General features: G+C 42.1%; 1 protein-coding gene across 1 annotated transcript in view; it reads right to left on the reverse strand.

Annotated features, from left to right (window-relative positions):
* Positions 1-1,960: 1,960 nt before the first annotated feature.
* Positions 1,961-13,836, reverse strand: part of CREBBP (CREB binding protein) — a 918,877-nt gene continuing 907,001 nt past the window's right edge. The window contains exon 31 of the mRNA XM_029576620.1: positions 1,961-4,759. Within this exon, the coding sequence (XP_029432480.1) occupies positions 2,639-4,759 (2,121 nt within the window). The 3' untranslated portion in view covers positions 1,961-2,638. The remainder of the gene's footprint in view (positions 4,760-13,836) is intronic.

The raw sequence follows: 13,836 nt of genomic DNA on the forward strand, positions 1-13,836 counted from the left end.
CATCTCTCACGGATGCAATGCCCTCTTTGGAAATGTTAGGTCAAGAACATTGGGACTCAGCTCTCCTTTTCAGGTCTAACCCATACTCTCTTAATAAGTCCATCAATGGCTTGATAGGCTAGGACCATCTTCCACCCTTCATTTTTGTGCTAAAGAGAGATTCCAGAGGGTTGCCCATGACATATGCCTCCTATGTTTCCAAGCTGAAATACATGGTCACCTTCTTAAAAAGAGAGCCTGTAGTAGTCTCCTGTAAAAAAAGACAAGTTCTCTCCTATACTGGCTGATCCCATCAAGCATCAAAACTGGTTGATGAATCCAGAGATTGGTTTATCAGGTCAGGTGGGCTTTTGGCAGTATGTGGATCTGTTTAGAAAGTAACTGGGAGACCTGGGTCGCTTGGTAGGTTTGCCCTGAGGCCAAAGAGCCCTTGTGAAAAAAGGTGATGTCAAATAGAAACATTTAGTTAAGCTACTGGACAAAGCTGTTGTGCTGTGATTCAGGTCCTCACACCATTCAGGATACCTGTCCACATCTTCCCAATCAGAAGGGTTCCTCTTACAATAGGTGGAAAGACCTAGCTTCAGAAGCTCAAGGCTTGTCCTATATGCTGTACAGCATCCTCCTCACTAGGGAGATAGTCCTATGTCTGCTATAATCCCAGTCAGCACTCAGTGCTGAAATATTAAATGTAGGAGAAGGTTCCTGACAGCACAGTCAGACAGCTACAACCTGGATTCCAAGGTAAATTATAGGGTCTATTTTTATTAACCTTCTGATAGAGAAAGTGGACCACTTAGCCCTCTCCTGGGTTCAAGATGGCAACTGCATGGCTCTACCAATTGGCCCTATGAAAAAAAATGGTAGCTGCATCTCCTTCAGCCACTGTGATTATAACCATGACAGCAGTTGGAAGGCAGCAAGAGGCCAAAAACCAGCAACTCGTGCCTCTAGAGCTCAGCGTCTGTGTTCTTTCCCAATGACAGACCAGCTTCAGACTGGCTATCATCAAGGAGGTGACAGGTCCAACAGAGAAAGTGAAATCACTTATATTTTTGCCTTGCTACTACTGGTCTATTTTGCCCACTGATAACCAGTACTCCATGGTAGTGACTCCTAGGGAATGTAAGAACATAACATTTAAAAAACATCATGCATATTCTAACTCTTCTTTCCCTGATTTTATTCACCATTCTACCTAAACTATTAGTAAGGCTTGAATACATTTTTACATCTGCCTTACCATTGGTTTGGTACTTCATGGTGGGTTTACTGGGCACTGAAGGATTTCAACAGTCACAAAAGTCTGTCTCACATAGCTCAACCATTTTATAATGTAACTCAAGGAAAAAAAATTCTTTACGTATACCACAGGTATACGTAAAGATTCAATGTATGACATTTGTTTGTAGCAAATGAAAGTTTCTACCCATTTTTGGTAGAAATGAAAACTAGCCTCTCTCAACAAAAATAAATTAAAATCTTACTCTTGCAAAACTTTAAAGAACAGAATACATGTTAAAAACTTCAGTAATTTATATCAATTTTAAGCAATACTTTATATACAATGGAAAAAGACATGCATAGTCCAAATACAATGTTGAAAACAGCATTTTCATAACAAAAAAACCCCAAAACACAAAAGTGTTAATACCATGTACATGGATTCAAGGACCACCCCTTTGTCTGTTGCACACAGTTTATTTAACAATATGATATATAAGTAAGAAATGAGCTGCTTTTTTTATATTTTTTAACATTCTATACAGTGATTGATTCATCCTGGATTTTCTTATTTATAAGTAATTATATAGTTTGCATGATTTACACTAGAATTGCTTTTCCTCATTTCAAGTTTCATGTTTGAAGAAAGAAGGACTCAAAATACTTGCTTTCTTCTGTTTAAAATCAGCACGTTCTATGAAGTGATCGTCCCTAATTTCGCTCGCAAACATTTGACTAAAACCAGGGTTTTTTTCATAGAAACAAAGCAACAGTTTCTACATCTGCAAGACGAGGATTTTTTTTTTTTTTTAGTGTCTGCTAGTATACAGGTGTATGTGCAAAAGTCTATTCCTATCTAGGAAAGGGAGAGTTTCTTCTCACTCCTTCTCCCTTCCCCAAAGGTAACACTTCGAAACGCCAGCAGAAACTTCCCCCATAGAAAAAAATACAAATCTTCCAACACGGCCTCATGAAAAGATACCAAGACAGCGTTAAGACGCAGCATTATTTCTGTAAATTCTCTGAACCGCATTTTCTTCCCCCTAGCCCCATTCTCGTCTGTTGTTTTGAAGCACAGGTGATTTTAAAATTCTTGAAAATACAAATAAAAATTATGAATATAAGGAACTTGCCCCCTTTAAAAAAAAAAACAAAAAACACAAAACAAAAATGAAATAGGTAAAAGTCAACAGCAACAACAAAAAAAAAGAAAAGAAAAAAAGACCAGATATTTTAACCACCTGGTTTTAACAGAAAAAATATATTCTTTGTATTGTTTAACAGCAATTCATTTTTTCACGTCAGAAGTAGTGGTCTCCTTTAGAAACTGAAAACCACTTGAATTTCTGACATTTTCAGTACAAAATGTTCAAACATGTAAAGGACAACAACAAAAGTGTTGCTCTCATTAATGCTACAAACCCTCTACAAATTTTTCTAGTGTGTCTCCCGTGGTATCTCCAACCAGAGATAAATCATTTGACAACGCACTCCTGTTGGGGGTGTTTAGTTGTGGAAGCATTGCACTCTGTTCGGGGTTGCCCAAGTGTCCCTGATCCATGGAGCTTGCCATGGTCGCTGCAAGTCCTGGGTGTGGGGAACCAGTCTGGGGAGAGACATGATGAGGAGAAGGCTGGGGCTGTATCCTTGGAGATGGGCTGGAATGTGGAGGCTGAGACTGGGGGCGTGGGGATTGAACAGGTGCTGGAGATCGTACTTGGTTGCTAAGGGAAGTGGCAATCTGTTGGCTGGGGAGATGAGACGTTGGCGGTTGTCCTGAGAGCATATGTTGTTGAGGGCTCATGGGATTAGGCTGACCTGATGACCCTAGTTTCATTTGTTGCTGTTGCAGAAGCCTTTGCTGCATTGCTTGTTGAATGCTGGGGGCTCCATCACCTCCCATGCCTGTCTGTCCCATCTGATTCAACTGTCCCATTTGTGACATCTGCCCCATGGGCCCTCCCTGTATGGAAAGATGTTGCTGCATACGTTGTTGCTGCATGGCTTGGGGATAACCACCAGGTCCTTGAGGTTGTTGAAACTGACTATGTCCTGCCATGCCAGTGCCTCCTTGCTGCTGCTGCTGCTGCATGATCTGTCTCCGTAGAATCTCTCTGTATTGCGGACTCACATTTGCCATACTTGGATTATGGCCAGGGTTCATAATGCTGATTGCTTGCCCCTGGGGGTTCATGCCTCCCATTCCTTGCTGTGGGGGAGGAACACTGGGCCTCTGAACACCCACTGACAATGTGTTAATAGTCTGCATTCCAGCCTGTGCGTGCATTCCTGGCTGTTGCATGCCTGTCTGAGATTGTTGCATGCTAGGTTGTGGCTGCATACCGGGCTGATTAGCCACATATTTAGCTGTTCTTTGCTTGATGAAAGCTGCCATAAGTTGAGGGTTAGATTTCAAGATATTAAGGACTTGTTGCTGTTGCTGAGGAGAGCTGGGTGATTTCAGAGTCCGCAGTAAGTCTTGAAGTGCATTTGGTGGGATATTCCGTGGCTGTGGGACACCAGGCATCCTAGGCCCGGCCACTGCTTGTTGTGTTGACATTGGAATAACAGGCCTTGGAATCCCTGGTTGCATTGATTGCTGCTGGGGCATTGGAGTCGACTGCCATTGCCCTGGCTGCATGTTGGGAATCACGGGAGGACCACTGATGGGGTTAGTCCGGGGTATGTTCATATTAACTTGCTGAATTGGATTTACTGGACCCACTGTTTGGTTTACTATTCCAGGGCGCCCAGGAGGCAAACCGTTATTGATATTGACCCTATAAAGTTGTTGCTGCTGCTGCGCTTCTCGTTCAATCTGCCTAGCAGCTTCCACAGCTGCTGGAGGTGGCTGAGCAGGTGGTGGAGCAGGCGGTGGTACTACCTGGTTTGTAGGTTTTCCCTGGGACACAGCTGATGGGGGTTGAGTTCTGGACACAGTGGGATAGCTAGGTGATGACATACTTACAGGGGGAGGTTGAGGCTGAGGTGGAGGCTGTGGAGTTTGTGGAGTACTTGGCTGCTGTGTGGGGGTACCAGGTGTTGCTGAGGTAGGAGAAGGCAAACTTTGCTGAGGCACGTTGCGGGTGTTCATTGTGGCCATCCTTCGTCGCATGAGCTGAGCTTGCTGCAGGCGGTGCTGGATCTGCTGCTGTCGCAGCTTATGTTTTATATTGAGACAGAATGGCACAGGGCATTTGTTCTCTTGGCAGTGTTTGGCATGATAGCAGCAAAGAGCAATGAGTTGCTTGCACACAGGGCAACCACCGTTGGTCTTGCGCTTGCAGCCCTTTGTGTGCTGGACAACTCGTTTCATCTTCTGACAGGATGGCAGTGAGCAGTTGGCATTGCGGCACTGGCAGGCATGAACCAGGGACTGGATGCAACGTTGTATGCTCAGACGACGTGACTCCTGGGGGCTTTTAGACTGCTGGTCGCCTTGGCTATTGCTTTCATCATCCAAACCCAAGCCCCATTTAACCATCTTATGTTCATGGCTCTTAGCATTGTAGCAGTTAACACAGAGGTCATAGTCCTGAAAGGAAGATGGGAACACAATATATTAGCCTTATGTAGTATAGTATTCTTGCAAAATTTTAAGACCAATATAGTTTCTTAGCAAACTATTCACATTTTAAATAGCAATATTAGCAACGAAATAAAAACACTTAAGATGTTAGTTAAAATGAAGTTATGATTTCTCTTTTTCTTTCCAATTTATATTTAATTTTTGAGGAGAAATATTTGTCACTTATGCCACCATAAATCTAAGCAAAACAGAACTGCTGATGCTCCTTAAAGATGCATGCACCAAACTGACAAGTAATGTACAAATATAGCAAGTGTGACCTCAAGAGGATGAGCTGAAAAGAAAACCCCCACATACTGACTGTATTAATCATCTTGCAGACCAAAAATATATCTAGGAGTATGACCCAGATGGAGTCGTAGAAATAAGCAAACAGATATTTGAAAAACCTAGGTAGTAATGATACTTCAAAACAGTATGACCATTTGTAATGGTTCTATAACAGCTAGAAAAAAAACAACAAAATTAAGTATTCCCCTCTCTTTCTTCGTGTATTTTATTCCAGATGTGAACTAAAATGTGTAAAGTTCTGGAACAGGACACCCTGGAGCTGGGCAATCCCCAGGCATCCTTTTCTTTAGTAAGGAAGGAAAACTATCTTGAGAAGCATTCTCAAAGCTTCTATTCCTTTAAAAGAAAAAAAAAAAAAAAAGAAAGAGTCCATTGTTTAACAATGTTTAAAAAAGTTGCTTTACTGAAATAAGTGCTCTCTATGGACAGTAGGATAATCAGCTATATAAGTAGATATCATTCGATGTATTTCTTCAAAAGCTGTAGAAAAGTCTAGAAGGTTTTTTCTGACATGAATGAACTTCCTGTTGTGCTGCTATTGCACAAGGTCCCTCAGTCCAATATACCGGTAATAGATAAAAGGAATTCAATTCCAGAAAGGAAATGTGGGAGGTCATGTGTGATTATCTTACTAACCACAGAGATCAACTGTTATAGATAAGCAATTCTGTTTTCTCAGGAGAAAACCAGGATATATCAGCCACACAAGTGGGAATCCCTAGCTAGAGATTGCCTAGCAACAAAACCGGGGAAAACAACCACCAGACCACCAACAGGTGGGGAAAATCAGTTTTTTTTTAAACTCATTGTTAAAGGAAAGACAACTCAAAATAATACAAATGAGCCAGAAAATGGAGTTGGATTGTACGCCTCAAACAGACTTTGAAAGACAGAATAACCAAACCTAATACTGCATCACGAGTGAGTGTCTTAATAATGGGAAGTAAATGAATGGGCAGAAGTCTATGTAGTCTTGCAAATCTCCTCAGTAAAGGTTCTCATGCAAATATGGCTCTGACATTATGTGCCTTAACGTGTCTTAATTTAAGAAACATCTGAAGTCCTATCTTTTCAAGTTGGTGTTTGAAAATGAGAATTAATCTTGTCAGAACATTGTTGATCTTTTGTTGGGCTATTACAAGCTGCTCCTGTTTCTTAAGGTTGCTATGGAAATGCTGGCTATTGTTCATTGGGATGCCTATTCTGTATGTGGATTCAGACCCAATTGGGCATAACAAAAAGGAGATATAATCTGCTATCCAATTGGAAATGATGTGCTTGGTTACAGCAAGCCCAGGTCTGTTAGGTCAAAAGAAACAAAAAGTTGGTTGGAACTTCTAAGGGCTTTGGTTCACTCCAACCTAAAGGTGATGGCTCTCTTGCAATTCAAGCTATACAGGGCTCAATCACATTTATGAGCACAGGGCCTGGAAAATAATGTTGGTGGGATGATTAATTGGACTGACCTTAAACAGAAATTTGAGATATGAAATAAGACACCAAAATCCTACTGTGATGAAAATTAGTATAAGATGGCTAAGTCATTGGAGCTTGAGGCTCACTGACTCTGGGGGCTGAAGTGACCACCACCAAAAATATATATTACCAGGTCTGCTACTTGTTTCATAATAATTCAGAGGCTTCGAGCGAATTTTCATCAGCTGGGTGAGTACCCTGTCAAGGTTTCATGATACTGTTACTTGGTTTTGATTGTTAATATTGCTACCCTTAACATACAGCTTGGGGTAACCTGCATGGCATAGCAGATACTATCCTTTACAGAAACATGAGGGTAACCTTCACAGAGCAGCAATTACTACCCTTAACATAAAGCTTGGGGGGTAACCTGCATGGAGTGACAGTTATAGCCATAGTAAACTTGTTGGGCAGACTGGATGAACCAGATGGTCTTTTTCTGCTGTTATGTTACTGAGGATAGCTTAACAGGAGGCTTCAATTGAAGCAAACCCTACATAAACTGAACTAAAGGCGATGTACAGAGATGGGATTTCCTGCTACATTTTCTTGATGAGCATCAACTGTGCTGAGATGAACCCTAACAGGGCCGGTGCAAGAGTATTTCAGCACCCTAGCTGAACCTTAAATTGTACACCCCTCCTCCCTCAACTTATCTATTTGTAACAGCTCCAGCACAGTGCTCTCTCCCACCAGTTGTGGTGGCACCAGCACAATGGTCCCTTCTTTAGAGGTATTGGCTACGGCACAGTATCCTTCTAGGCCACACAATAGCTAGATTTTGCCATCCCAGGTGACCACCCAGTTTGCCTAATGGAAGCACTGGTCCTGAACCCTAACAAGAGTTGAGTGTGAGACTGGACTAAAAAATGTAGAAGATACTCAAGTACTTTTTGTGTACGGAAAGAGACGGGATCTAGGGCCTTGCCTTATATTAGAAGGTAACTCTCTTTCCTTTGAACCTATAAAAACTTCTGGCAGATACTTCTTAGAAGCCTGAAAGACCTGAGACACTTCACCTGAGAAATCAAGCAACACATCATATGGCTCTCAACATTCAGAATGTAAGAAATCGAGACTTAAGGTTGGGATGAAACAAGGTTCCTTGGTTCTGTGTTATCAGGTATGGAAAATTCCCTAATAAAATACTCCTAAAGGAGCAGAAACGAAATTTGGCTCACCCACAAAGGAGCAAGGAAGTTCATAGTGCATTTGGCCTCTTTTGAGTTTATTAACTAGAGTTATCAGATGATATGCATAAACACCTGACCCCACTGAAGAAGGTATCTGATGGTAGCTTGGCTTCTGATGATCTCCTAGAGCAGGTGGTCTGCATCTTCCTGTTCAGTGAAGTCACAAACAGATATACAGCAGGTGTTCCCCACTAAAAAATGGCTCTCTCTCCACAACTTCCTGATCTAGGAACCACTTATGAAGATCCAGTACCTGAGTTTGTCTTGCACAACACGGCTTTTCTCTGCCAGGTATGTGTTTCTTAAGGCTGTCCCATGAAAGATGACCCAGTTCCACACCTTGACAGCCTCCCAAAGCAAAAAGAAAAATCCTGTTCCTCCTTGCTTATTTAGGTACAACATGCCTACCTGACTACAACAGGACAATTCTACTGGCCACCAGATCTCTGAAAACCTTTAAAACTTTCATCTCTGTCACTAGTTCTAGGAACTTTTAAAAAAGAGTTAAAAATTGGTTATTCAATAAAGCTTACAAATCCAACCAAAACACCAACTAAACTTCACCGCACTCCAATACAACATCATATTTAAATGAAGCTCATCACATTTATGCTCCTAAAAAAGAAAGAACTCATATATTGATCTTAAGACTGATTTGTGTTTTTCTACCAAGCCTTATTCCACGTTATTTCTTGATCCCCTTGCCATCCCAATTTCCCCATCACCTTATCTGTAAACCGTTATGATGGCGTTACTTTGACGCTCCGAATGACGGTATATAAAACTCCTTAAATAAATAAATAAACTTTATATAATATTATTTCTTCTGAGCATACCAAGTGCCCTGTGCTTTGCTAAGCCCTTGTCTATGGCTCTCCTTAGGTTAGGCTTGAGGAATCCACTGTCAAAACAATTAAGTGAGAGGAAATTTGGAAGAGTAATCCAAAGGTCAGATTAATATGGGACAGCCATCATGACTAGGAGTCTCTGAGCTGTCTGTCACCAGATGCCCCGAGTGGCTTCTCATACAGAGATGTACCATGGAAATAACAAGAATTGTTGAAGCCCTATGACCCAACATCCTCAACATATTCAAGGTTGATGTCATCTGATTGTGAAAAACTTCCTTGACAATGGACAATAATTCAGTGATCTTATTGGCAGAAGGTAGGCTTTCATTTGCACCATGTTTAGCAGAAATCCAACGAATGTCAATTGAACTACCTGGGTTAAAATAGATTGAGATAATTTATAATGAACCTTAGCAAATTCCACACCCACATGGTGGCACACATGGATTCTTTGCACATGCCAGAGATGTTTTTTGTTTTTAACTCTTACCTTTATATTGATTGTTCAAGACGAGTAACATTCAGGTACAATAGGTATTTCTCTGTTCCCAGAAGGCTTGCAATCTAAAGCCTGTATTCTATGTGATCCTCATATATACTTCACCAAAACTCTTCTGTTTTGGCTTTGATCAGTAGTGTTTTAACTGTACCAATGTTCTTTTCCAGCTCCCGGTAGAACTGCTTTGTGTTGCAAGTGTGGGGTGCGGTCGCTTGCTTGAGAGAGAGTGAGCTCCTGGTTCATGGTACAACCTTAGGGCAAGGCTTCAAGGTAGGCACCATGGGAGGCAAGCATATCCAGGCATGGGCTGAGAACACCGCTTGGACTTGGAACGAAGCTCACTCAGACCACTGCTGAACCTGTACACACAGAGTAGATCTCAACAATGCAATGTTGGTCTCAGGGGTAGCCCCTCCAGCCACTCGATAGCCCTTTCAGACCTGCCGCTTGGAACGGTAAGTACGTCAGGACAAAGGCTGAGGACAGGACATGGCATGAGAAGGAACATGGATGAAGACACTGAAGGCTTGGAACTTGGACGAAGACTTGGAACATGGATGAAGGCTCTAGTTCAGGTTAGAGATCAGTTTCCACAGGCACTGCACCACAGCGCACCCTATACACAGTCCGCCATGTGCTGGTCGCGGACCACGCTGTCCCGTTGCGCGCCCTACACAACCTGCCACAGGTTGGTTGTGGACCACACCGGGAGCAAGACAGGCTCAGGACTGAGACTCTGACGAGGAAGGGAACTGAGACTCTGATGAGGAAGGGAGCCAAGACATCCCTTGCAATGAGGAACAAGGCTTGCAACGAAGATCATGGAGATCCACTGGCTGGACAAGCTCCATGAACCCTGGAACTAGAAACATGACTAGGAACTCAAAACTTGACTTGGAACTCTAAAAACAAGGATGAACTCCAAGGACTTGAACCAGTGAAGACGGATTTGGAGACAGGCCTTGTGCCAGGAAGCGCCCTACACAGCCCCCAATGGGCTGATCACGGACCACGCCACTGGCACGCCTGGAGGAGGGACGAAAAAGGATCTAGAAGGCAGACCGTGGAACGAAGACAGGAACATCAGGAACTTGATTGAAGATTCAGAAGACCTGGACGAGGCGAGGACTCAGAAGACTTGGACGAGGAATTGACAAAGAGACCAGGAACATAGAACATGGAGGAGCTCCCATGAAGAACAAGGAGACCAGGAACAACCAACGAGGAACATGAAGACTATCAAGACAAAAGCATGACCATGGAAGACCTTGTAGGATGAAGAGACCATGGACGACCATGAGGATCCATTGCCAAGGCACAGAGTGAAGATTACAGAGCCCTTTTATAGGGCTGACTTGATGAAATCATCAGAAAGGGCAGCGGGGCTTTTCCCTCTGCAGGCCCTTTAAATTGTGAAGAGAGCCATGTACGCCTACAGCCATCAGGTGCAGGAGATGAGGCTGGCGGAATTCAGGCTGTGAAGACAGTGTTGGCAGCCCCAGCCACGAAGAACAACCTTGGCGGCAGCTCCCAGCTGCATGAGAGAGATTGCGACAGCGGCTTAAGCCGCAAAGAGCTGGAAGTGTCAGAAGCACTCAGGCTGCAAAGAGGCAGGCATCGGCGGCGTCAGTGCCACATGGGAGCAGCGGTACAGCAGCATTGGGGCTCCTTACAGGCTGCACAGAGGATGGAGAGGCGGCAGCTCCCTGTTGCATGGCAGCAGGAGTCAGCTGCACTGGGACTGCGGCTCCATTGGGGACGGTGAGTGGAGCCGCTCCCTTGCCTGTCCTGCGAGTGAGCGCAACACTGAGATCTGTCTAAATGTTTCTTGTTCTCTCTCATTTCTTTTTTCTTTATATCTCTGCAGTTTGTATGTTTCTGTTATTTTATATTTATTATTAAAATATACATATTGAAGATCTTCTGTTTATGCAACCTCCTGGATACAATGCTGGGTTCACCTTCTTTCCAACAGGAAGCATGAGTAGGGTTTCCCAAATTCTTTTCTGTACATCCTGAAGAAAAAGTTGGAGGATGGTACTTCCATCTACTCCTTAGGAGCATTACAGCATTTGTCTTCCTCAAAGAGGTGCTTGGGCTTACCTTACACATCTCTAACTTAAAGGGAATCCCTTCTGCCTTTTTCTGCATGAAGGTTGAAAAGGATTGATCCTTGGGTGTAGGGTATCTATTTCTAGATTGTAGAGGAGGGTTCTGTGATGGGAAGTCTGAATTTGCTCCTGTTCAGAGTCAGAATCTTCTGAACAGTAAGACAGATCGCAGGACTCCTCAGCCTCTGAGATTACCATCCTAGCAAATATCTGAGGAAGCACCATCCCTAAAGTCATACCGTTAGAGGGTACATAGGAAAACTGCTTTGTCCTTGGACTGATTGAGGCTTCCGTCTCAAAAGTTGTATAGCTATGACTCACTATGAATGGCATTGAAGCTACAGTATTGAGATATTAATGTCTGTGCCAAACTGCATGAAGCCATAGTGAAGATCTCAACTATAATTGATGCAGAGGTTGGCAGAGTGACTCAAAGATTTTCCTGTCTAGCTCCTGCTCAAAGACTGCTGAGGCCAAAATATAGGAGGGAATCACAATAGGAGAGGACATATTCTCCTGAGTCACCAACAGAGATGAACCAACAGCTTTAGTATGAAACCTTGGAGGATTCTGCAGTTGTGCTACCAAGCAAGAGACTGAGCTAACTTTCTAATGAAGTTACTTGAGAGTGGGCAAAGAAACTGTCACAATCTTCTCACTTTCGGACTCGAGCATCAACAAAAGAAGACACAGATGCTCTGATGTTATGTTTCTTCGTGTCTGAACTCAACTCTGAGGAATTCTTCTCATGCACTGAGTGGGAAGGCTTTCCGCTCCTAAGCCTCTTTTTAGGTCTCAGATCTGACATGTCAAAGCACTGCTAGTGGTCAGTGTGGTTCCTGGTTTCTTTGATACAGATGCCTTCAGCAACAATGATACATCAGTCTCAATGCGTTGTACTGAGATATCTAGCAACTTCAATCTTTGGAGGTTGATTGTACAATCCCTAATTGTACAATCTGCGACATCACTGTGCAGATTGTACAATTAGGGATATCATGAGCTAAGCTCAGACAGCATAATGCAATTTTTGTGATGGCATTACTTGAAGATGCTAGCTTTTTGCGCTACTATCATGAGGAGGCATTTCTCCATGGGGAAGAAGTATACTGTCTTCCCAGGATGGTCTGTTGGTTCTTCTATAACAATAAAGGACCGGAAGAGATACAGTAAAAGATGGGGTATAAATTGGTAATAAAAATTAATCCAATATTAGGATGTTCTGAAATATTAGGCTTATGAATTAGGGAAATAAGAAGGATGGTAAAAACTTGTTTCTTTCCAAAGGGAGTTTTCTATATATGGGCTCTTCCTGCTATGCCTATTTTAATATGGCTTAACATTTTTGTTTAATGTTATTGCATTTTTGTCACTTTGTATTTAACACATTTGTAATCAAATTGTAATTTAAAGAAGTTTGCAATCTGCTCAAAACAATATTATTATATAATGTGAAATATAAGAGCTTTTAAATAAATAAAAAGAACATACAAACAACAGAATTAAAGGACAAAATTGCTGAAAATAGGGCTGAGGTTACTGAATTGGCTTTACTGGAAGAGCAGGAAAATCCCAGGGCCCACCAGTTGCCAAAAAACAAAGAAATAAAACTTATTGAATTGCTTAAAAAAACAAACCAAAAAAAAAAACTTGCTAGGTGGAATCTGTGAAGGAATAAGCAGATGGAAATGGCTCATACTGCACACTACAAACTTCTCTGTATAGAGAGCAAGAAAATAAGTCTGCCAAGGTCCATGGACAACAAAGGAATGAGAGGGCCCCATGTGGTAGTGACAGGACATAAATCCCTCAGCATGTCAGTAAAAGCCTTTACTACAGCTTTTGAAGAAATGTTCTGCATCGATGCCAGCATATATCACCTACTTGTGTAGCAGATGCATATTTCTTCCTTACAGAGAATACAGGGGATTCAAAATAGAAAATCACTTACTGGTTTCATTAGATACAATGCTATGCCTTCCCTACTCATCACAGGCATCAGAAGCAGCCTTGGCTGAACTTTTCTAATTGTCTTTCATTTTGCCAAAAATATATGCTATGCCACTTGAATATGCAAAATAAGCTGTCTGAAAAGAAGTTTATTTTTGCTCATAAAAATATAAAAGGAATCTTCACCAGCAGAAAAGCATGAACTACTTTTAAAATGGAGACATTAAGCAAAATTAAGCTTTTCAAATCCAGTGCAGAAAGCAGTATTACCAGGTCACAGTTTGTTGATGCACATGTTCAACAGTAGATTTATTATCTGGAACTTACCCACATTATTAAAACCATGACAAAGGTATGCTATTATGTCAAGAGGGATTTCATTTTGTGGTAGCTTTAACACAAGTTTTTCAGTTAAGATCTTAAACAGAAAATGATAAAATACATATAGGTGATTCCCAGACCACTAGGCCTTGTCTCCTAGTTCTATACTGAAAACACTGGCACAAACAAATGCAGTGTATTCATTATGCTTAACTTAAAGTATATCTGCACATATCTCAAATGAAGAAAGAGAATAAAGTTCTAAGTATTGCCCTGCAGACAGGAGACATAACTGAGGGGAGTTTATGTTGAAAATGTGTTTATATAGACC

The sequence above is a fragment of the Rhinatrema bivittatum genome, chromosome 14 (genome assembly GCF_901001135.1).
Source record: "Rhinatrema bivittatum chromosome 14, aRhiBiv1.1, whole genome shotgun sequence".
In the NCBI taxonomy this organism is placed as follows: Eukaryota; Metazoa; Chordata; class Amphibia; order Gymnophiona; family Rhinatrematidae; genus Rhinatrema; species Rhinatrema bivittatum.